The sequence below is a fragment of the Periplaneta americana genome, chromosome 2 (assembly GCF_040183065.1).
Source record: "Periplaneta americana isolate PAMFEO1 chromosome 2, P.americana_PAMFEO1_priV1, whole genome shotgun sequence".
In the NCBI taxonomy this organism is placed as follows: Eukaryota; Metazoa; Arthropoda; class Insecta; order Blattodea; family Blattidae; genus Periplaneta; species Periplaneta americana.
The window spans coordinates 171,896,269-171,919,745 of NC_091118.1; the positions used below are offsets into that span (position 1 = coordinate 171,896,269).

Consider the following 23,477-nt stretch of genomic DNA (forward strand, 5'->3'; position numbering starts at 1 on the left):
TATGCGTTTTCTCATACAACAAAATAACACTTCTGCTTACACATTTCTATACACAAATTTATCTGCATCTGTAACTGACATTTTGTCGATAATTTCAATAACAGCTGGATAATCCTGAAAGAGATTAATTCTGCATGGCATACTGTTTCCGTCAACTAGTCACAAACCTTTGATCAGATACAAATTAGCATGTAATTCAACTTGTAAGGTAAACAATTATACATACAGAGAACTTAATTGTTCCCCTATTTTCTTAAGAACAATAATGTTTTTTATGTTTGTCATGAATTTTTGATTAGAAATTTATTTTAATATCAATTTTTTCTATAACAAAATAAAGATAAATAAAAATGGAAGCAAGTCTTCGTCGATTAGTTTCTTCTTCTGTTACTCCGAAGCAAGAACTTGCAATTTGGCTAAATTAAAAAGTTGTTCTTCATGTCCCGAAGATGAGCGGAACATGTTTCATCAGACACTACGCATTATACTTATGGGAATCTCCGGATTCTTTCTTTCTCTGTGTATTCTTTTTTTCTACAAGGTGACTTCGTGCACATAATATATTTCCACTCACGCTACTGTTTTTCACAGCTGCTTGGCTGTCCTATCAATATTCTGTTTGTTTCTTATTTGTTGACGTATTGCATTTCAGCCCATGTGTGTCTGTCTTACGAATTTTGTCATCGCATTTGCACTGTAATTATCTGAAAAGTCCGAGATATTTAGATTCAGCTAAACAATACAACAATAATTAATGTTTTACATTCGAGCTTCATAGTTGGTTATAAAATATACCATGATAGTTAACACTACCAGAAGTTTATCGCGTGTCTGAGAGCTGAAAAATCTTTAAGTAATACTGTAATTTTTAACAAGTCTCTGACGTGATTTTGAATTTTTATTTGTGACACCAAAAAATTGAAAAAATGAATCTCTACATTCCAAAGAAAATACGTCAGTGATAATATTTATACATTGTCTTCTCGAAATAGATTTCTCGTATTTACATTCTATTTGTCATATTAATCAATAGTGAACTTAAATATTGGACTTAGATAGAAGATTCTGATACTTGTAGTTTTCTATTTCTTTTTACATTTAACATTTGTCCACAGTACAAAGAAGGAAATGGGTGTTACATACTTTTCCTTTCATTGACCAAGTTGTTGCTAAATTAGAACAGTATGAAGCAACTACTATAACAAAATATATTTACATTCTATTCGCCATTTTAATCAATAGTAAACTTGAATATTGGACTTAGGCGGAAGGTTCTGATACTTGTAGTTTTCTGTTTCTTTTTACATTTAAAATTTGACCACAGTACAAAGAAGGAAATGGGTGTTACATGCTTTTCCTTTCATTGACCAAGTTGTTGTTAAATTATAACAGTATGAAGCCAATACTGTAACAAAATATATTTACATTCTATTCGCCATATTAATCAATACTGAACTTAAATATTGGACTTAGGCAGAAGATTCTGATACTTGTACTTTTCTGTTTCTTTTTACATTTAAAATTTGACCACAGTACAAAGAGGGAAATGGGTGTTACATACTTTTCTTTTCATTGACCAAGTTGTTAAATTAGAACAGTATGAAGCAAATACTGTAACAAAACATATTTACATTCTATTCGCCATATTAATCGATACTGAACTTAAATATTGGACTTAGGCAGAAAATTCTGATACTTGTAGTTTTCTGTTTCTTTTTCCATTTAAAATTTGACCACAGTACAAAGAAGGAAATGGATTTTACATACTTTTCCTTTCATTGACCAAGTTGTTAAATTAGAACAGTATGAAGCAAATACTATAACAAAATATATTTACATTATATTTGCCATATTAATCAATAGTGAACTTAAATATTGGACTTGAGCAGAAGATTCTGATACTTGTAGATTTCTGTTTCTTTTTACATTTGAAATTTGACTACAGTACAAAAAGGAAATGGATTTTACATACTTTTCCTTTCATTGACCAAGTTGTTAAATTAGAACAGTATGAAGCAAATATTAGAACAAAATATAATTAGTTTGAAAATCCCTTCTTCATTTCAATCTGTTCATTTGGAACATTACCTTAATATTGTTTCATATATTAACACGTAGCCCTAATGTTTTATAGATCTATTCGCTTTATTCAACGTAGCTTAAGATATTTCTTTTCACAAATCTGTGCTGCCAACTGTCGAAAACAAAAGACACCAAATTATTCTTGATTACTATGCATCATTCAGCTGTCATGTAACTATATCGGAATTTCTCTACGTACAGACAGACTGAGTCAATATCGATAGGAATAAAGGTCAATGTATAAATAATGGTCACATTCGATATAATTCACCGTGGCGAAAAGTTAAATATTATTTAATAATACATACTTTTAATTAAGTAAATTTTGGATATGTATTTAAGAGACAACGCTGCAACCAAAATTAAACATTTTTAAAGTTGTCTTACTCTCGAATCTAAATATCTCATTATTGTCTCTGTATATATTTTACTCATTTGTTGCTATATATCTCATATGCTCCACTTTCCTTACCTTACTGGTATTTTTAATTGTTTTACGTTATCTTCAGCATATGTTTCAGCATCCTAAGCGATATGTTGTAGTGTGGTATGTTTGTTAGTTTGCCACATGTATTTTATTGTTTTTAATTCTATTTCGAGTTTAAAACTTTTTCTGCATTTTGTTTACTATTATCATCGTATTATTTATTATTGCTATTACGTTATAATTTAATATATCTTCCAGGTATATGTATGTAAGTCTCTGTTAGCAAAAGAAGGTGAATACATGAACATGATCTTCTGTTCAATAGTTATACTTTAAATTTATTTGCAGCTTAGAACAATAATTGCAGCCGATGACATTTGAACTTTAACTTCGAAATATGTAACTCAATTTCATCTTTGTAAAACATGAACCGACCAGACTTTAATCACTATATGTGGCAGATATAAATGTTCATATTATGTGAATTATTAAAACATGTACTGTATAATTATAATTCCGAAATTTTCCCAATACTTAATTTACAGCTTAGTCGATATATTTTGTGGCTATTCAATAAAATGTACGTGGCATAAACTAGAATAGATCAAAGCTATTGAGTACAGCTTTTTAATTAAAACACGAGTACACACGAATGCAATATATTACGACAACAAATCAATAGGTTTTGGTATTCGTGATACACAAAGGCCAACTGCGAGACAGACTGGTACTGTGTGTGCTCTGTGCAGGCATAGGAAATATCGCGATATTTGTTCCCTTGCCCTGTGTGACGTATTCGCTATGAAATGTATATATTTAAGAAGTATTATCACAATCAGTGTTAGGCGAAACGCTTTTAGAAAAAAAATAATAATCATTTATAAAAGGGTATGTGAAACACGAGATATAATACATAGATTTCGATAAAGAGAGAACAAAAACTGATTTATATAACAAAAATGGATGTTGATAAGATGGCGAAAATATTTTTGCGTGGACGGTTGGAAGAGATGGAAGTATAATTTGAATTCTATATCCTTAAAAATTCTGACTAACATTTCAAATGAATACAAGGATGATACATTTAAGGCTGAGAACTAGAAAGAAAATAACTAGAAGAAGAAGAATTAGGAGAAGGAAGAGGAGAAAGAGTGAAAAGATGAAAGTAGAAAAAGACAAGGATGCAAAACGAAGAAAAAGAAGATGAGGAGAAGGATCAAAGGATAAAAACAAAAAAAACGAGAAGAAGAAAAATGCATGATGAGATAAAATAGGAGAATAAAAGACAAAAAGGAAAAGAGAAGAAAGAGAAAGAAAAAGCGAAAGTAAAAAGAGGAGGAGAACGATAAAGAGAAGAAAAGAAAGCAAGATAAGAATAGAAAAACAGAGGAAGAAAATAACAAGGAGAAATAAAAGGTGAGAAATACGAAAAGAACAAAAAGATAAGGAAACAAGAAGGATGTTGGGAAAGATGAGACAAGGAGAGCAAAAGGACGATGAGAAGGATAGGGAAGAAGAAAGTGAAGAGAATAAATAAAAAAGAAGAAGAAGAAGAAGAAGGAAATGATGGGAAGAAATAACAGAAGGAGAAAAGGACGAGTAGAAGAAACAAAGAAGGAGAAGAAGAGAGAAGAAAATGACGAGGAGAACAAAAAGAGGAGAAAAAGGACGACGAGAACAAAAAAGAGGAGAAAAAGGACGACGAGAACAAAAAGAGGAGAAAAAGGACGACAAGAACAAAAAGAGGAGAAAAGGGACGAGGAATATAAGAGGAAGAGAAAAGGACAAATTGAACAAAAAGAGAAGTATAAAAAGGACGAGGATAAGAAATAAAGGAGGAAAAGAAAAGAACAAGGAGAAAGAAAAGGGAAATAGAAAAAGGACGAGGACGAGGAATATAAGAGGAAGAGAAAAGGACAAATTGAACGAAAAGAGAAGTAGAAAAAGGACGAGGATAAGGAATAGAGGAGGAAAAGAAAAGAACAAGGAGAAAGAAAAGGGAAATAGAAGAAGGACGAGGACGAGGAATATAAGAGGAAAAGAAAAGGACAAATTGAACGAAAAGAGAAGTAGAAAAAGGACGAGGATAAAGAATAAAGGAGGAAAAGAAAAGAACAAGGAGAGAGAAAAGGGAAATAGAAAAAGGACGAGGAATATAAGAGGAAAACAAAAGGACAAATTGAACGAAAATAGAAGTAGAAAAAGGACGAGGATAAGGAATAAAGGAGGAAAAGAAAAGAACAAGGAGAAAGAAAAGAGAAATAGGAAAAGGACGAGGACGAGGAATATAAGAGGAAAAGAAAAGGACAAATTGAACGAAAACAGAAGTATAAAAAGGGATGATAATAAGGAATAAGGGAGGAAAAGAAAAGGACAAGAAGAGCGAAAAGAGATGGAGGGATAAAGGATAAGAAGAACGAGAATAGAAGAAAAAAGGACGAGGATGAGGAATAGAGGATGAAAATAAAAGAATAAGAAGAACGAAAATAGATGGAGGAGTAAAGGATAAGAAGAACGAGAATAGAAGAAGAAAATGACGAGGATGAGGAATAGAGGATGAAAATAAAAGAACAAGAAGAACGAAAATAGATGGAGGAGTAAAGGATAAGAAGAACGAGAATATAAGAAAAAAGGACAAGGATGAGGAATAGAGGAGGAGAAGGAAAGGACAAGGAGAGGAATAGGAGTGGGGAAGAAAAGGACGGGAAGAAGAAGAGGGGAAGAAAGAGGAAAGAGAAGGTGAAAAATGACAATGAGAAGAAAAATACAAAGATGGTCGATGAGAAGAAGAAAAGAAGGGAAGGAACGATGAGAGAGAAAAGAGGCGCAGGATGAGAAGAGAATGAAAAGAAACTGTTACATATGTAAAATAATCTGGTTTAATATTTGATGAGGATATGCTGTCACCGTTAAAACATATTCACAAGACATTTTCGCTCACTGTAGTGCTGGAGAAATGGCAGGGCTACTCAAATTTTGAGGTAAATATATAGATAAAATTCATTTGACGTATCCACTAGTATAGCTTACGTCGAACCGGCACCTTTTCTAGAAAGAAATACAAATTCTAATCGGAATTTATCCTGTACTTGCCGGACACTCGTGTCTCATCCTTCAGCTGAAAACCACAGAAATATAGGACTACTTCATTTAGTCAAATTTACACTAAGAATACGGTTAACTTTGCATGTTGCATACATTTAACAATATTAACGTATTGACTTCTATTTTTAAAAATACCAAATGATTTGTATTTACATTTTATACGCTTAATATATCTTTGCTGCATATAACGATTTAAATTTGGTCGGATACATGAAAATTCCTTGCACAAATGCAGATATCTGTACTTGCAAAAGCCCCTCGTACTGACCTTCTTTCGCTCCTCATGTACTGTTTCCTCTGTGTGTGATAGGCCAGCCAGATTCTCCTGTTCGGTCGAGTTCGTTAGGACGACGAACTCTGTTTATCCATAACGGTCGTTGCTGGTCAAGTACGGTTCCTTAATATACATTCTTTATGAATTACAACAGCCTGCTGCTGCTGCTGCTGTTTAGAAATTCTCTTACCCTTAAGAAATCTGTAGCAGGATCTTCATTGATATTACGAAATCTTACATAATAATTCTGAGATCCTGACAATAATAAAAGTAAATGATATTAAAACTGCGTATTATTAGGCCTCTCATTTAAAGCACAAATAAGTGTTGATGTTATAAAGAGATTTTCTTTGGACTATTCTATTGACAAATACATTGAGGTTATTCTAAGTGTTGGTGAAGGTTCGGCATTTGTTTTGAATCAATCTTTTCTCCCTGGGCTGCAGTGAATTCGTAGCATAGGATTGATGATCCGTCCTGTTATCCTTCATGAGAACTTTAGTAGTAATATTGTCCCCTGGTTTGCCGATGATTAGGTTTTAATTTGTGCTTCTGAAGATGACCTACAAATGGCAATATTTAAATTAAACAAAATTAGCAAAGAAAATAGCTTAACTATATCGGCTACTAAAACAAAAGTGTTAGCCTTTAGAGGATTAGAAACAATTAGAGTCAAAATCGTGTTGAATGGAAAAATAATAATAGAACAAATTAATACTTTTAATTATCTGGGCTGCAATATCTCATATGCAAGAAAAGAAGATTTTACAAATAAAATAAACAAAATTTAATTATTTCTGTGGGGTAATAAAAAGAACTTTAAAATACACTAGCAAAGAAACAAGATTAAAATTTTATAAAATTATGGCAGTCCCTATGTTGCTGTAGGCTCTGAATTCTAGACTCTTACTAAATCCGAAGAAAAAAGAATCGAGGTGATAGAAATGAGATTTTTGAGGAGTATAGCAAGTTATACTCTCTTAGAGAAGAAACGCAATGAAGACATCAGACTAGAACTGAATATATTCAATTTAATTGAAAAACTCATAGAATATAGGAATAAATGGAAGCAACACGTTGAAAGAATGACTCAAGACCGTATTCCTAAATTAATATTCGACTACAGACCAACTGGTAAACGAAACATAGGTAGACCCAGGAAAAGATGGCTTCAACAATTTTAAAATTTATATACTTCATGAGACCGGAACGAGCCAAACAAGGCTTAAACCATGTGACATGATGATGATGATGATGATGATGATGATGATGATGATGATGATGATGATGATGATGATGATGATGATGATGATGATGATAATATCGAAATGTAAACTAATGTTATCGTTAACAGTAAAACAAGGAATCTAAAATAATAGGCTTACTACAGACGCTAACCTTGGTCACAGTAACAGAGCGAAATGCTCCCCGTTCACACGAAGATATTCTTTGCATCATCTTAAGAAGTTATTAACCCTTTCCATCAAGTTTCTCTTCCATAAACATTTACTGTTACTGTATTTTGATTTTGTACAAACAGACCGAATTTTGTTTTTAACTTTTTTTGTCATATTTTTCTCATTATAAAAAGTGTTGTGATCCTGAAAAAATTCAATTCGATGTTCTTACGTAAACAGACATTTTCAGCATTCTTGATAATGAATACCTGGTTTTGCCAGTCTATCTTCTAAATTGTTATTAGTCACATATAACTCATATTTAGTACCAACGAGTGAATTTATCCTAGAAGTATACACATAAAATAAAAAAGAAACAAATTCATTCCCAGTTCTGCAAACTAAACGTTTTGCTACATTAATAACTGAAATAAGCTCTTGATTATCTCTGAATCTTCAGTGCTTTGGAAGTGCAACAATATTTAAAACTCAAATCATCACATGACTAGTGCTATAATCGTGAATTTTTTATCTATGTAGGCCTACTACAATATTTATCCACATATAAAAATCAGGCAAGCAAAGATATAAATTCCAGGAAAAGTTAGTATTTTATATGGTACTTAATAAATAAGCTTTTACAATGTTCAAAATGAAATGTTCTTGCCGTGATAAGTAAAACTCTTTTCTGTATTATAAAAATATAAACATGATATGTATATTTAGTCAGCAGTCCGAAGACTCATTAGAACACCATAAGGGATACCGATAAGGCGTCACTCATAAATGAACTGAATTTTTGTAAAACGCGTAAGACATAAAACAAAAAAATATGCGTTATTTTTATTACATGTCGTATACTAACACCTGAATCCCTAATGTCAAACGACCTTTTTACTTTTCTTACAGTTTCTGTATTAGCTAAACAATCATACAAGTTTATAGCTCACTTTTATGTTTCTGACTTACCATGATTAAACATAAACACATGAGGCAGTAACTCTTAATGTTAAAGCAACACGACACATCTAGGCAGTATGAAAGGAACGAAGGCAATCGACACTACAAAAACCGAACCTTCGCCAGCACTATAAATCATATTTCATATTCGCATTCCGAATCAAAATGTTTATCTACTTTTCTCCCTTTTGTGACGAAGGTTGAACGAATTCGTTTTGATAGTTACAACCGGTTATTTCAATTTATTTGTTGACTAATTATTTCCAGGGAGTGGTCTTCTTCCTTACATAAAGAAGAAAGATCTGAAATAAAAAAATCTTGTGGGTTTATATATATTTAAAATTAAATAGTCTAAAGAAAACTTCTCACTGATAAGCCACCATTGCTTCTTCCTTCAGAAATATTATTTGATCTTAATTGTATTGTTAATATCAACTAAAAACAAATTAAAATTTGAAGTAAAGAAATATGATGATTTGCTTTGCGATTTAAAGAGGAATATCCTTCGATCTTGCTGCTTAGTTGATTGTAGTTTTAATGTAAATTATTCCCTTTTCTTGAACCAATATTTATGTGCTTGGAAATATAAACTTCATGCAGTTAAAAACCAATCACATAGCAAAGGCATTAAATTTTGAGTCTCACATGCCTTGAAGGTAGCAACTTCTTAAAAACTTGCCTTTTAATTGGTGATAATACATTTTACTGCGTACATAGACTCGATAGATGAAAGTGAAATTTGTGATTAACAAAGATGGTGACGATTAGGTTTTCTTCGGATAGGTCTACACTGGTTTTCCCGTCAAATTAATGAGCAGCACTGTACCACTTATCTTCTGGCAAATTATAAGGGCTTCATATCTGACCAGTTACTTGAACTGTAAAGTTATTGAAGGCATATATAAATAAATTTAAGAAAAAAAAAAGATTATTGCTAATAGAAATTATCTTCCCTTAAATAAGAATAAAACTATTAGTAGAAATGAAACTTGAGTCAAAATTTTTGTTTCGAAATAAAGTAAAATTAATTTAAAATAAGTTTGAAAACTATTTTACTGATTCTAGTAAAGACTTCAAAATATCAATCTTAGGCCTATAGGATTTTAAATCCCATTCTAATATATTTTAATGCGTCCTATGGCATTGTGTTACTGTCATTTATGTTACAAATTCCATATTTTTTCTCTTCTGTTTCTAAACACGTAAACCTAAACTAAATTTCACTTTGTGTTCTACCCACTATGAGATCACCCCGTAATTCTTAAAACTAAATAGTTAAGTACTGGTAGTTAAATGTTTAAGTGTAAATGTAATGTAATAAATTGTCTATAACTAAAATTAACTAGGAATAATAATTCATGTCTGTAAATCCTATAGCTTTAACAATTAATTTATAAAAGTATTTGATTATAAAGGCTGATTTTACTAAACAAATTAGATCACATAATCGTGATTGAAGTAAAAATTCGCTGATTATTATTTTTCGCTCCTTAATGGCCCACTCAACACAACTCTTTTAAATTGCTTCACAATGACGTCAAATTCAATTAGATCTAGAGACAACATATCCGCTCAAAATAATGTATTTCATTGTCATGAAATTCTCTTCCAACAATAGAAGTGCATAAGAAAGCATCCAGCAAATAATATACAATTACTTATTGACACACTTAAAGGTGGTTAATTTGTAAAATATATTATTTTAGTACTTAAATCTTTAAATAAAAGGGATTATCTTCCACGGTTCGGAACTTTATTAGTTCTGCATTCAGTAAGTCACAAATAGGTGACGTTTGTTATGATTAGCAGAAGACAGTAGGCGCATCGAAAAGATGGCAAACACGACAGCTACGTTGGAGATTCTATGTTCACATGAATCAGAAGTTATTATTAAACGAATTGACGTAAAACACGATCCCCTTCTCGTTAGGATTTCATACTAGCTTTAATTCAGGAAAGAGGACTACATTAATAAGTGTACAAATTCATTTTTCATACCTCTCGAGTTCGTGACATTTCTGTTTTATTGCCGTTCGTTTTAATAGAAATGAAGGTCTGCACTTGAGCTGTCAAAGTCGTGCTAATTTTTTCAATGTGCAATCCGTTTCCAATTTTATAATGCTGTTTAAATCTGAGTTCCATTTTAGACACAAATCATTTTTAATGTGACTTATTGGAATTTTATCTTTTTACAAAAATTTGTTATTAAACCATTGACAAATTAATGCAAGTATAAAAAATAAGAATAATTAATTGAAATTTTTGTTTGAGATATAAAAATACTACTAATGTATTGATCATTAAAATCAGGTCTGTATGATAGTTTTCGACTTCCATGTACCTTTGCACAAGACTTCAAATCTGTGTGGAAATCTAATTGAGGCATTGGTATCTGTTCAATATCGTTATGATACTCTGTGTTGTCTCAGGTAAAGGAATTTGAAGGCGGTATGTAGTAGCCACTTTTCTTTTAGGTCCCATCTCGGCATTTATCTTACAATTAGCGCCTTAGGAAAACCACAAGCAGGTCGTTATGCAAACTAGTCTGGCTAGAACGAAGAAAAAAGAAAGTAATATTTTTCTTAAGTAATCATTGTGTGATGGAACACCCTGATCTATAGTATAATCTCTCATATTTAACTTAAGTTATAACTTTCACCCAGTTTTCACGTAAGCAATTCGTTAAAAGCACTGAATTTCTGAGAATAAGAATATGAGAATCTCACACGTAAAATCTCATTTATGTACGTCAAATTCATTTCAAGACAAATCGAAATTTATTTGCAATTTAAATTCTAATTATATAAAGTTACAAAATATTACGCAGCAAGACAAACTGTAACGGAATAAAAATATCCTCACGTAGACCTGTAGAATGGTACTTATATTAAAGTTCATGGTAACTCATTTTCTATTGTAAGAGTAATTATTGATGATGTACACTGCCCCGTCGATTTAGTAGAAAATCAATGTTCCCCTACTTAGACATAACACACAGAGCAAGTCCCCTGCAATCGGCAAGCATCATCTTTTGGTAGAGCAGTGGTATTCAATCCATGGTACTTGTATCCCCAGGAGTACAAAGGGTTGTGTCAAGGGATATGCATCCCACTGACTACGTATGTAAAAATGCTGACATATTTATTTTATTATACTTGTTGGTAATAATTATTGCATTATATTATAATTTCCTTTGCAATATCAATTCTTGTTTTTCCTTGCTTGAATGTCATTTTACGTAAATCATTACTATTATTATTGCATCAATAACTACTGTATAATGATGATGATAATAATAATAATAATAATAATAATAATAATAATAATAATAATAATAATAATAATAATAATAATAATTTTTAGTACATCAGCCATAGTCTTTTGTTAATTATTATATAATTTCAATGCAGTTTGGGGGTATAAATATGTTTTGGGAGTACGCTAACAAAAAAGGTTGAATACCACTGAGATAGAACAAGAAAGTCAAGGAATATTGTGGATAGTAAAAATTCGATCATACGGGAATGGGCATTTCAGAGTTATTAATTATTTATAAAAAGCGAATCTGATACAACGTTAATACAAATTAATTGTATATATCAAGAAAATACAATAATTAATAAATGAATTAATGAATATATGAATGAATGAATAAATGAATATATATATAAATAAACTAATGAATGAATGAATCAATCAATAGAGGATTAAATAAAGAAATAAAAAAATAAAAATGAATAAATATTACCTTATTCTCTCCAGCAATATTCTTAACATTTGTGCCGTTTTCAAGGCGTTGAATAATATTACTTTATCAGAAATACTCAGACTTGAAAGTGTTTGTGACATGATGCCTTACCGGTACGCGGGGCCTTGGATTCTCGTCACAACAGACCACGTTGTACTGTTCTCTGCTTCCTTTAGACTCAAACGCATTCTACTAAATCGATGGAGCAGAATACAATGCGTTACTTACTCTCTGGTACGAAACTAAACAATTTTAATATACAGGGAAACATTTCGTAATATTAAATGAACATTAAATCAGAATATATAATTTATACTAGATAGTTCATTAGTTTAATGATAAAAATGCTTTATTTTGCATTTTTGTATTGAACATAATATGTAAATTTGTTTTTGTAATATCAGCCTGATACAATATGACATTTTAGTTTTAAATATGAATTAGTTACTTTTACTTGTGCACCACTTTCAGATATTTTTACAAATGTATGCATGTTTTAGTGGGTTTTATATACTGGTAATTAATAATTTTTCATTTGTTAAATATGTATGAAATATCTATATTAAAGTAAGCATTAATTTATTGACGTAGTGAGAAACTTACCGTTTAACATTAAATGCTGCTGTACATAGAATGCTTTTATATTATTTTCTTTGCATGTTTCTTTCAGTGTCTCTGTTAGTTTCAATCGTTCTTCAAGCATTGTGTTATAGCGCACATTGTCTCTTTGTGTGACGTGAGTAAGATAATATGAGACAGAATATCAATGTCTTAGACTTTATAAATAACGCTTCCATTGACCTTAAGTAAAAATGTTGTTCTAATGAATTTCCATTGCTTATCTTTTGTTACAAATTTGCAGTTTCATTATTTGCAGATGGTTTAACGGTGTCATGTATATGCACTACATAACAGCCAATAAATTGATTATTCAAGTATTCCTTCATTTAAATTAATTTTATAATAATGTACTTTCCGAGTTTTATATTTAAATAAATTCTCATTGTTTCATGTTATTATTTCGATATTTATAGTACATTGTTACTTATCGATATAATTTTTATTTTTGTGTAGAGTTAAACGTATGCTTTCTTCTAGCTGCAGTTCTCATAAAAATAAATTTGTAATTCATACCACCATTTCGAAATCGCTTCAGGTCCTTATGGTACACGGTGGGGAGTAAGGAATTAAAAAATAATAATTTTCAAACTCGATATTTTTTTATAAAAAAGTCGGGACATTTTTGAAAGCATATCTGACTGTGAAACGAGCGGGCCAGGGTTCAAATCCTTTTTGGGACAAGTTACATGGCTGTGGAGTTTTTCCTGAGGTTTTCCTTCAACCAACTTAGGGCGTTGAACCTCGGACCGATTTCGTTATCATTTCTTCAAATGTCATTGTCCTCATTACCATAGCCCGAATTAAGTTCACGGTGCAGTATTCGTACAAGAGCGAAGCCGTTCGGCGACAAATAGGATTGACAAAACAGGAGTGGTAAGCACAATCTTTCTCTGTCAAAAAAAACTCTAAGGTTTATAAAAATCAAAATAAATTTCAATAATAACGTAATGGAGTTTGGTGTCGCAATACCTTGTTGCAGTTGTTTAATTTCGGTTGCTTTGGCTGTAGGCTAGAGAGAGAAATGCTATTAATGGCTGAATGAAAATTAGCAGTGATTGAAGGTAAGACATAAACACGTGACGGCTTAAAAATAATTTTAAAACGTGTTTATTCAAATATGTAATTTATTGACGCAAAAGCTGCAACACTTCATGGAGTTAATTTCTAAATTAGGTACTTTTTGAAAATAATGTCTATAAGCTAACCATTTCGATTGTGCAAACCTTTACATTCTAGCATTACGCGCTCCAGATGTTCTGCAGAATGACGATTTAAATCGTGGAGAAGCGGCATTTTGTAAGGTTGAAGCTGAAAGTTGACATAAATGAGAATGGCGGCCTTATTGTGAATAACATCTTCATTTGTGCGGACCGCTCGAGAGTAGCCATAATGCTTTGAATCTCGAAATTTTAACCCATGACAAAACAGTGCTGTTACAATAGAAGGTGTATTTCGTGTGTTAAAATATCTCGGAATTCCCGCTATGCAATTAATTGAGTTTATTCCAATAAACGCTTTACTGCAGCAATACGCTCTTGTACAGACCAATGCCACATAATGACTAAACTCCAAGCAATAAATTGCAATTCAAAAACCGTCAGGTGCTGTGTCCCACCATCATATTTCATCTCTTTGTACTTAAATAAACCTCACTCTCTTAATTAAATTCTTTTTTATTTTTATGTAGACCACAATTTAACAAAATTTCAGCTGTTTAAAAGGTAATGTGATTTTTAATAACCTCAGAGACTGCGTATGCAAATCCAACAGCGTTAAATTCAGCCCTACGTGATATGTACAACAGCTAAAGTGCAGCCTTCACTTTACACACTAAGCAGTAAAACTAAAATGTGAAAGTTTATTCACTGTAAAATGATGGCCCGTATTGTCTTCAATGGAAGCCCGGTGTCGTGCCGACCTCGCACTAGGGGAGTCCCATCGTATGTCTGTCCAGTGTCAGGTCGAAAAATTAGTCAGTTGCGGATTTGTGAAGACATAAGCACCGCGGAGTAAAATTAATGATTGTATCAAAACTGCAGTTGCTATAAAATCGTCATCTTCATAAGAAAAATGTGATTAACCACTATAAGATGGAAATATTTTTACTGTTTCAGCAATAGTTACGGCAGTTATGAAGTGTTTGAAACATCACTAAAAGCAAACAAACCATGCAACTTTGTACAAAAGATTTGAATTCCCTAATTAAGTATACTTAATATAAGCAATGGTAACAAATTGTCATGTACAGAGAAATATATTTTATGCTCGACCATGCCGAAATGTAGTAATTATACACCTGGTAGCAGTCCTTTAATGCATGTCATTAAAGTACACCTACTCATTAAAGTACAGGTGTTCAGCCAATGACAACTCAGCTTACAAGTGTTCAGCCAATGACAGCTTTGTACCGTTATAAAACCGCAAGTATCGATTATTCTCGGATATGCAATCGAAAGAGAATTAGCGAAAAATCACGGAGGCAGGAAATCCAATACTGTCGCAGAAGGTTATGTTCTGTTACTATAATAATTAGCGTTAATTGTAAATAATATTCAAATAAATTCAATTTGTCATCTCGTTTTTCAATGTCGTATTCAATAATCAAGGTTATATCAAGTTTAACGGGATTACATCAAGGTCAATGACATTATTGTTCCTCGGAAAAAATCAATACTTTCGCGTCTGCGCACATCTCACAATACACGACCTGGAACAAGGTCACTTCCGATCTTGTCAGATACAAATAAAATGTATACATCTGAATAATTTCAAGTTAGAAATATGGTCGAGCATAAAAAGTTGTATGAAACTTGCCTATAATGGTAATTAAGACGCTCGTATGGATGTTTATGAAACTCGCTTGCGCTCGTTTCATAAACATCCATACTTGCGTCTTAATTACTATCATTATAGGCTCGTTGCATAATGTACTATTCCATTTTACATCATGTAGTAATGTATTTCAAATACCTACTATTTCATATGCATAAAACAGAATACTAATGCGGACTATTTCATGTTCTAAATACCACAATCGGTTTGCACCAGTAATTAAAATGACTGGCAATTTTAAGACTGTCAATGGAAGCGACTGCTAACTTGGACAGATGAGATGATTGGAGTGTGATTGCAGCCCCATCAAGTCCCGTACATAACCGGCGACTCTTGTCGGCACGGAACATGCGTATGAGTTCTGTGGAGTTACCAGATGACAACGAGAAGTCACTCTCTTCTGCCAGCACCTCGCCCTGTCCTTCGCCGGTAAGTGAGAAAAGAGATCACAAATCAAGAATCTAGTCTTTCCTCGATACACATGCAGAGTATTTCAAAATTTAATCAAATGAAGTAAACACAGAAAGGAATTATCATTATTAGGCTCCGTATTCCAGCTCCTATAAACTGGAATGAAGTTGCCTGATTCGAAGTATATGTGACGTCACAGCGCAGGTACAGGTACGTTCGTATACAAAATAGTTACGCATCCTCTGCCCTCTTCCTCTAGAACAGTCATGTCAATTTGTGCCCATAGGCGCAAGTGCGCGCTTTAGAGCTCAGGAGAACCTGAGCGCTTTACAGCGGAAAGGAGAGAGACAGACGAAAGAGGAAGCCTATTATATACCGCTTGGTCGAATTATATGCAGGGATACCAGCACTGAATCAATAGATAAAGGGAAGAGAACTTATTAAAACTGTACCCATGTTAATTTTTACATTTGTCTGAGAAGTACAAGTCCATTACAGGAATGTAAGTTTTAATTTTAATGCTCATTTTTCACAAGTTTGTTTTTTATTCAAAAGGAATATTTTCTCAACATTTTTATAGAAAAGCGAAATTTTCAGATATGTTTATTTAGTAGCCTGACAGGTACTGAAGCGATGTTTTCGTAAATCTAATATAAGTATCGTAAATACGTATTACTGAATTACTGAAATTTTTGAAAATATTCGCATGGAAAGTGTTTGTAAGGAAATGATTTAACAAAACAACTACTGTTACATCATAAACAAAACATATATGCCCATGTGTTGTAAAAAAGTCAGCTCTATAGCTTCAGAAGATTTCGAGAAAACAATTTAATATGCTGATGATAGAAAGTTGCGCACCAATATCACCTTAAAAGCATACTGTGATAAGAGTTTTGTTATGTGATATTAGTTACAGTTAAAACATTTACCTAGGTAACTTCGCTTTGTACTATAGTATTGTTTTGATTAGTTTATTGATTACTTTTATAAGGCTAAAGATATCATCAACATAAATTCCAGCTTATCATGTCATACTCAATCTTTTTTTTTGGCATAGGCCTATAACTTTCTTTATGAATGATGTGTTTCATTCACTTAGTACAGTATAGTTGTACTACTATGGAATATATGCAAATATTCCTTCTTAACTCTTTATTATGTTATTAACGTTTAAAACACAACTGCAATATTAAGAAATTGGTGTTAGTACTTTTTTTTTCAGATAATATACGTAATATCAAACAGAAAGAAGTCATATAAAAAATATATCGACATAAAATTTCACGTTCCGTTTGAAGTTTGTGCACCACTGTCTTTTAAATTCAACAGGATGTCGATCTGGTTGGCAAGTTGGTATAGCGCTGGCCTTCCATGCCCAAGGTTGCGGGTTCGATCCCGGGCCAGGTCGATGGCATTTAAGTGTGCTTAAATGCGACAGGCTCATGTCAGTAGATTTACTGGCATGTAAAAGAACTCCTGCGGGACAAAATTCCGGCACATCCGGCGACGCTGATATAACCTCTGCAGTTGCGAGCGTCGTTAAATAAAACATAACATCCAACAGGATGCTTATTCATATACATAACCCTTCTTCATTCCATACCTAGCACTTGATGCCCGCGCACGACGTCAAGGTCAGAAAAATGCGCTTGCTTTGACATCACTGCTCTAGAAAGTTAAAACCGGGACGCAGTCATAGTGAATAGTCTTATCGATCACTGCTCTTACTAGGCGTATAACTTAAACACTAGCCTACATCTTTGTGGCTGATTGAAGGTTCATTCCAGAGGTAAAATGCCTTAGGTAAGACGCTCAAGCGTGTAATATTGCAGGGTAGACTTGACGATATTTGAACTAATAGTTTCACTGTCAATATAGACAGCATTAGGCCTATGTACATATAAATTGTGTAAAATAGACATAAAAGTGGTAAAAAAACAGTGCACTGAAAGACACTGCAATACCAAAAGACACAGAAAGTGTATTGAACGTAATCCAAAAGAAACAGTATCATCAAAATCTGAAAATTATGAAGATATTAGATCGACGTTTAGCATGGATTTGTGTAGCCTACCATGATGTTCAGTGCCAACATCCCAATTAATAAATTAAATAACCTAAATTTCTAGAAAATTACATAGAAAATTAATGGATTTTAAGTGATGAGCGACATGCAATTTCCTAATGAAACACGAAAAAAAAAAAAAATAAATAAATAAAGCCATCGGCATGGCTCAGACGGTTAAGGCGCTTGCCTGCTGGCCTGAAGTTGCGTTCGGGCGCGGGTTCGATCCCCGCTTGGGCTGATTAACTGGTTGGGTTTTTTCCGAGGTTTTCCCCAACTGTAAGGTGAATGCCAGGTAATCTATGGCGAATCCTCGGCCTCATCTCGCCAAATATCATCTCGCTATCACCAATCTCATCGACGCTAAATAACCTCGTAGTTGATACAGCGTCGTTAAATAACCAACTTAAAAAAGTAAATAAAAAATATCAGACAATAGGAATATCTTGTACTACATCATGCACCAATAACGTCATGTCCTATTGAAAGAATTTCTTGCAATATAAAATCATTTCAAGTGACATTTGCATATGTTCAAGTTCCGTAACTTACGAATGCACGTTATTATTCACTGCAAAGATCACGACGGAACTGAACATCACGGCTCAAGCATGCGTTCACTAGTACAGCTTCAGAATGTCGGGAGTTGACTGTACTCCACGAACACGCAACGACGACGCGTTTGTTTATATTCTTACCCGTTGCATTACCTGTGTTCGGCGTACCATATACCCAATGTGTCTTTAACTTCAATCTTTAGGTAGCTGGAATACGAAGCCTAGTCATTATAAATATAATTAAATAGTACCAGAGATAAATGGTTAGGATATACACAAAGAATAGCAAACGAAAGAATGCCTAAAATTATTAGGTTGTTACAAATGCTGAAGACGAAGAACCTTAACAGTGCGATAAAGTAGGAGACGATGCAGAATGATACAAATGAGCTTCAAATCCAACAAGAGAATATTGTACGGTACATAATATCAGATCTAAAATAATACTCGTAGCTGTCAATACAAACTGTAAGGCGCAAAGGAAAAGGTTCTACAACAAATACAACCTTTCTGCTTTTCGTTAACAAAGATAACCAGATATGTCACATACACTACATTACTGTAGAGGCAAAATTTTCCGCTGTGAAGTAACGGTTAACATGTCCAACCGTGAAACGAGCGGTCCCGGGTTCAAATCCTGGTTGGAGTTTTTTTTCCGAAGTTTTCATTCTCAACCAAATGAAGCTGAATTGCTGGGTAACCTTCGGTGTTGGATCTCGGATTCATTTCGCCTTCATTAATTTCAGCTTCATCTATCATCTTTCTATACTTTCTGATCGACCGAACATGCAGCAGTCCGTGATTTCTGTACAGATGGCAGCAGAAATCCTAATGGAGCTCTGTCGGATCTAGGTGATGTGTAGCGCAATCGATAGATGGAACTAAATAGTGAATCACGTTACTTATAGTAATGAAATTTTCAGGTAAATATAAGACGCAACAAAGTGTTGTAACGTGATTTTCAAACAGATGGTACGCTACCGATCTGAGGAGACTGTAGAATTGTCAAGGGGACGGAGAGGCATTCCTAGTTTCCCATGGTTACTCTGTCAGACCTGGTTGTTGTGTAACTGAATCAATAGATGGCACCAAAAAGTGAATCACGATACTTATGGGAATGCGGTCCTGCAGTCCGTCTCTGTCTAAAGTAGTCAGCTTAGCACGAAGTCTCACGCTGCAGTGCAAGTCTTCGGATCTTCCTCTACAAGAGAGAGAAAAAGTAGTAGAGGCAAATTTATACAAGCTGATTCACGGGGATTTACCATCACTTACGGAGCTTATTTCCGAAGACATTCTGAGCACAAAATGCCATATAAACATATTTTGTCCTGATCTCAATATTTTCAGAGTTACACTAATTTGAAGTTGTTAGTAAAATACATTTTTTCTTCAGTTTTAAGGGTAAAAAAATATTACAACTAGACAATGAACTAGAATAACTCTTCTCGAAGATGGCAGAGCTAGCCGTCGAAAGCTTGGAAGCTAATCTCCAACTCACCTGGCTGAGAACCCGAGAAGAGTTATTCTACATCAAACGCCGGGAAAGCCTCAAGTCATATAGACAATGAACTATTCAGAAGTGTCATTTCTTTAATTGGCTAGTGTTCTGAAGCTAAAAATATGTTGTTAATTGCTTTGTACAGATTTTGTTTTTCAATTTTTAACTAAAAATGACATCATTCTTACGCACTTACCTTATTCTTACAAATCACACGACTTTAGGAACTTAATTCTTTACAGTTTAATTATGCATGCTAATGTGCATTCTTAAAGAATTTACAAGAGTGGCGTGATTTGTAACAATTGTTGTGATAAATGCGTAAGAAAAGTAATTTTGTAGATAAAAATCGAAAGAAAACTATGCCCAAGATTGCGGGTTCGATCCCGGGCCAGGTCGATGGCATTTAAGTGTGCTTAAATGCGACAGGCTCATGTCAGTAGATTTACGGCATGTAAAAGAACTCCTGCGGGACAAAATTCCGGCACATCCGGCGACGCTGATATAACCTCTGCAGTTGCGAGCGTCGTTAAATAAAACATAACATTTTAACATTTTTTTCGGAAGAAAAAGAAATCTGTATGAAACAACTATGAAATTCACAACACATTTTTAGCTTCAGAATATTAGGTAATTAAAGAAATGATACTCCTGAATAGTTCATTTTTATCGGTAATATTATTTTACCCTTAAAACTAAAGAATAATGGTATTTTATAAACAACTTCAAATTAGTGTAATTCTGAAAATATTGAGATTAGGACAAATGTTTATATGACATTTGTTGCTATATATCAATAAATTTAAATGTTTTTATTCAGTCTTATAGCTTAACACTAATATAAGTTAATATAAAACAAATTACTTCAATGTTTTATATATTTACATCGTATTGTGTCATCATACAAACGTTTTCAACTTCATGGGGCATCTTCAGGTATTATATTTTATATTTTATATTATATTTTATTTTTTATTATTTTATATTAACTTATATTAGTGTTAAGCCATAAGATTGAATAAAAAGATTTAAATTTATTGGTATATAGCATTAATAAGGGGCTTAGCTGACCATTCCAAAATGAATTGTAAATGACATTTTTTGCTCAAAAGTCTTCGGAAATAAGCTCCGTAAGGAACGCTAAATTCTCGTGAATTACCCGTATATATAGTTTATAAATTCGCCGTAATTATGTCTATTATGCACTGTATGTTGGTCATCATTGAAATCCCCACTAACTCTGTCAGTAGAAATTCAGTGTGATACAGAAGGTTGAATACATTGGTAATACGACAGGAGAAAGATCATAGAGGGCCTTGTCAAACATTGTATTCAAAAAGGCCACTCAACTGCAGAAAATAATAAATTTTAGTAGCTATATTTTGTGCCTTTCATTTCATATTGGCAGCTAACTGTTTTACATTGAATATCTTACTTATAGTCACTATCCATCAACAGTTTTATCATGAAAAATTTCAAGTTAATGGTCCTGAAGGAAGATATCAGTCATTTGTGGTTATTGTTTTATAATAGCCTGATGCAGATTTTGTCTAGTCATGGCAAATAACTTTCTTGATCAAGACCTTCAAGGTATATTTGTCTTAAATTTTGGTTCATAAATTAATGTCGTGCCCCACATAAAAGATGAATCTTTGTAGGTCGGTATTTTTCATTAATCGTTCGCCCTAAGAAATCCACGTTTATCAAAAGAGACACTAACAGCTTCTTCTCTTTTTCCTTCCAGAAACCTCATCGTTTGTTACCAACAAACTTATATGTAGTGCTATATAATTTCAAATCTAGGCATCCAGATGAATTAGATTTAAAGTAAGTATAATTTTTCACGTAAAAAAATATATAAAATTGTGTGAATTCTCTAAACAGAATAAAAATATTTAGTTACAAAGCTATTTTTGAAGTCTGATTCATTATTTGAAATAAATTAATCCAAAGGCCAGTAAATGTATATGACCAATAATTATAAATGTAGTTGTAATTGAAATACAGTGTACTATTTGTGTCAAATCATGTGCTTTGATTTACTTTAAATAATAAGCTAAGTATTCTTACTTAAGGGAATGTATTTTGACTTTCAGGGCTGGTTATAAAGTGACTGTAATCGACACTTCTGATCAAGATTGGTGGAAGGGTAAATGTCTAGGGCGAATTGGCTACTTTCCATCAAAATACGTTATTAAGTTACAGCCTGGAGAGAAGCCGCTTCAAGTAACCCATAACTTACAGGTTTCTGATGGTGATAATGGGCTCATGTTGCTGAGGGATCAGGTGAACATAACTATATGCATTTAATAATATCCAATAATATTTCAAAAGAGAGCTATGGCTCTTCTCTCTTTTGGTTATAAAATAAGTTCTCTTTTTTTAATTTGTGTGTGAAATTTTCCTTGAAAACATGTCCTACGCAAAATCACTTTCTTATTTCTTAATTTTCTTATTCGATTACCTTGAGGCATCTCAGGAATTTCATTTGGGGTATTTGCAATTTTATTTTCATTATTTTTTTTAATTTAATCCATTATATTCCACAGATTTTACATTAGCATTGAAGCTTTAAGATATGGAACAAGTCAAGAGTTCTATTAAAACATGTAAAGTACACACAAGTTTGGACAACACAGATTTTGTTCAAATTATGATAATTACTGCGTACACCTTGATTATTAAAAATTGATAAGAATATAAAATGGCATCAATTGAGTCTGATATTGCATAATTGTATTGCTATTTTTCAGGTTGTATTGACGTTAACTACGCAAATAAATATGTATAGTTCAAAAACATGTTATATAGTATTACATTATATATATTAACAATTATATGGGGATAGAGGAGACGGCCTCCAGATATGGAGGGTAGCTGCGAATATATTGAATAAGCAGTCGTGGACAGCCGATAAGGGGTGGTCCTCCAGCTTGGGGGTTGGGCGAAGGGCTAACAACCCATCACTGTAAAAAACAGCTTGTTACGAAACCTAACAATAAGCCTCGGAATGGGACTGATTCTCCAGCACGACCACAGCAAAGGAATAAGGTTACAAGAAAATTGTAAAAGTTGGAGATTTATACCTGGTACTTCGAAGAGGTGGAAAAATTCAAATATCTTGGAGCAACAGTAACAAATATAAATGACAGTCGGGAGGAAATTAAACGCAGAATAAATATGTGAAATGCCTGTTATTATTCGGTTGAGAAGCTTTTGTCATCTAGTCTGCTGTCAAAAAATCTGAAAGTTAGAATTTATAAAACAGTTATATTACCGGTTGTTCTGTATGGCTGTGAAACGTGGACTCTCACTTTGAGAGAGGAACAGCGATTGAGGGTTTTTGAGAATAAGGTTCTTAGGAAAATATTTGGGGCTAAAAGGAAGGAAGTTACAGGAGAATGAAGAAAGTTACACAACGCAGGAGAACATTAAATCCATACGTTTGAGATGGGCAGGGCATGTAGCACGTATGGACGAATCCAGAAATGCATATA

General features: G+C 33.0%; 1 protein-coding gene across 1 annotated transcript in view; it reads left to right on the top strand.

Moving 5' to 3' along the window:
- LOC138695208 (uncharacterized) overlaps positions 1–23,477 on the top strand; it is a 666,755-nt gene that overhangs the window by 634,254 nt on the left and 9,024 nt on the right. Inside the window, exons 16-18 of the mRNA XM_069819668.1 lie at positions 15,748–15,875; positions 21,725–21,807; positions 22,077–22,266. Of these exons, the coding sequence (XP_069675769.1) occupies positions 15,748–15,875; positions 21,725–21,807; positions 22,077–22,266 (401 nt within the window). The remainder of the gene's footprint in view (positions 1–15,747; positions 15,876–21,724; positions 21,808–22,076; positions 22,267–23,477) is intronic.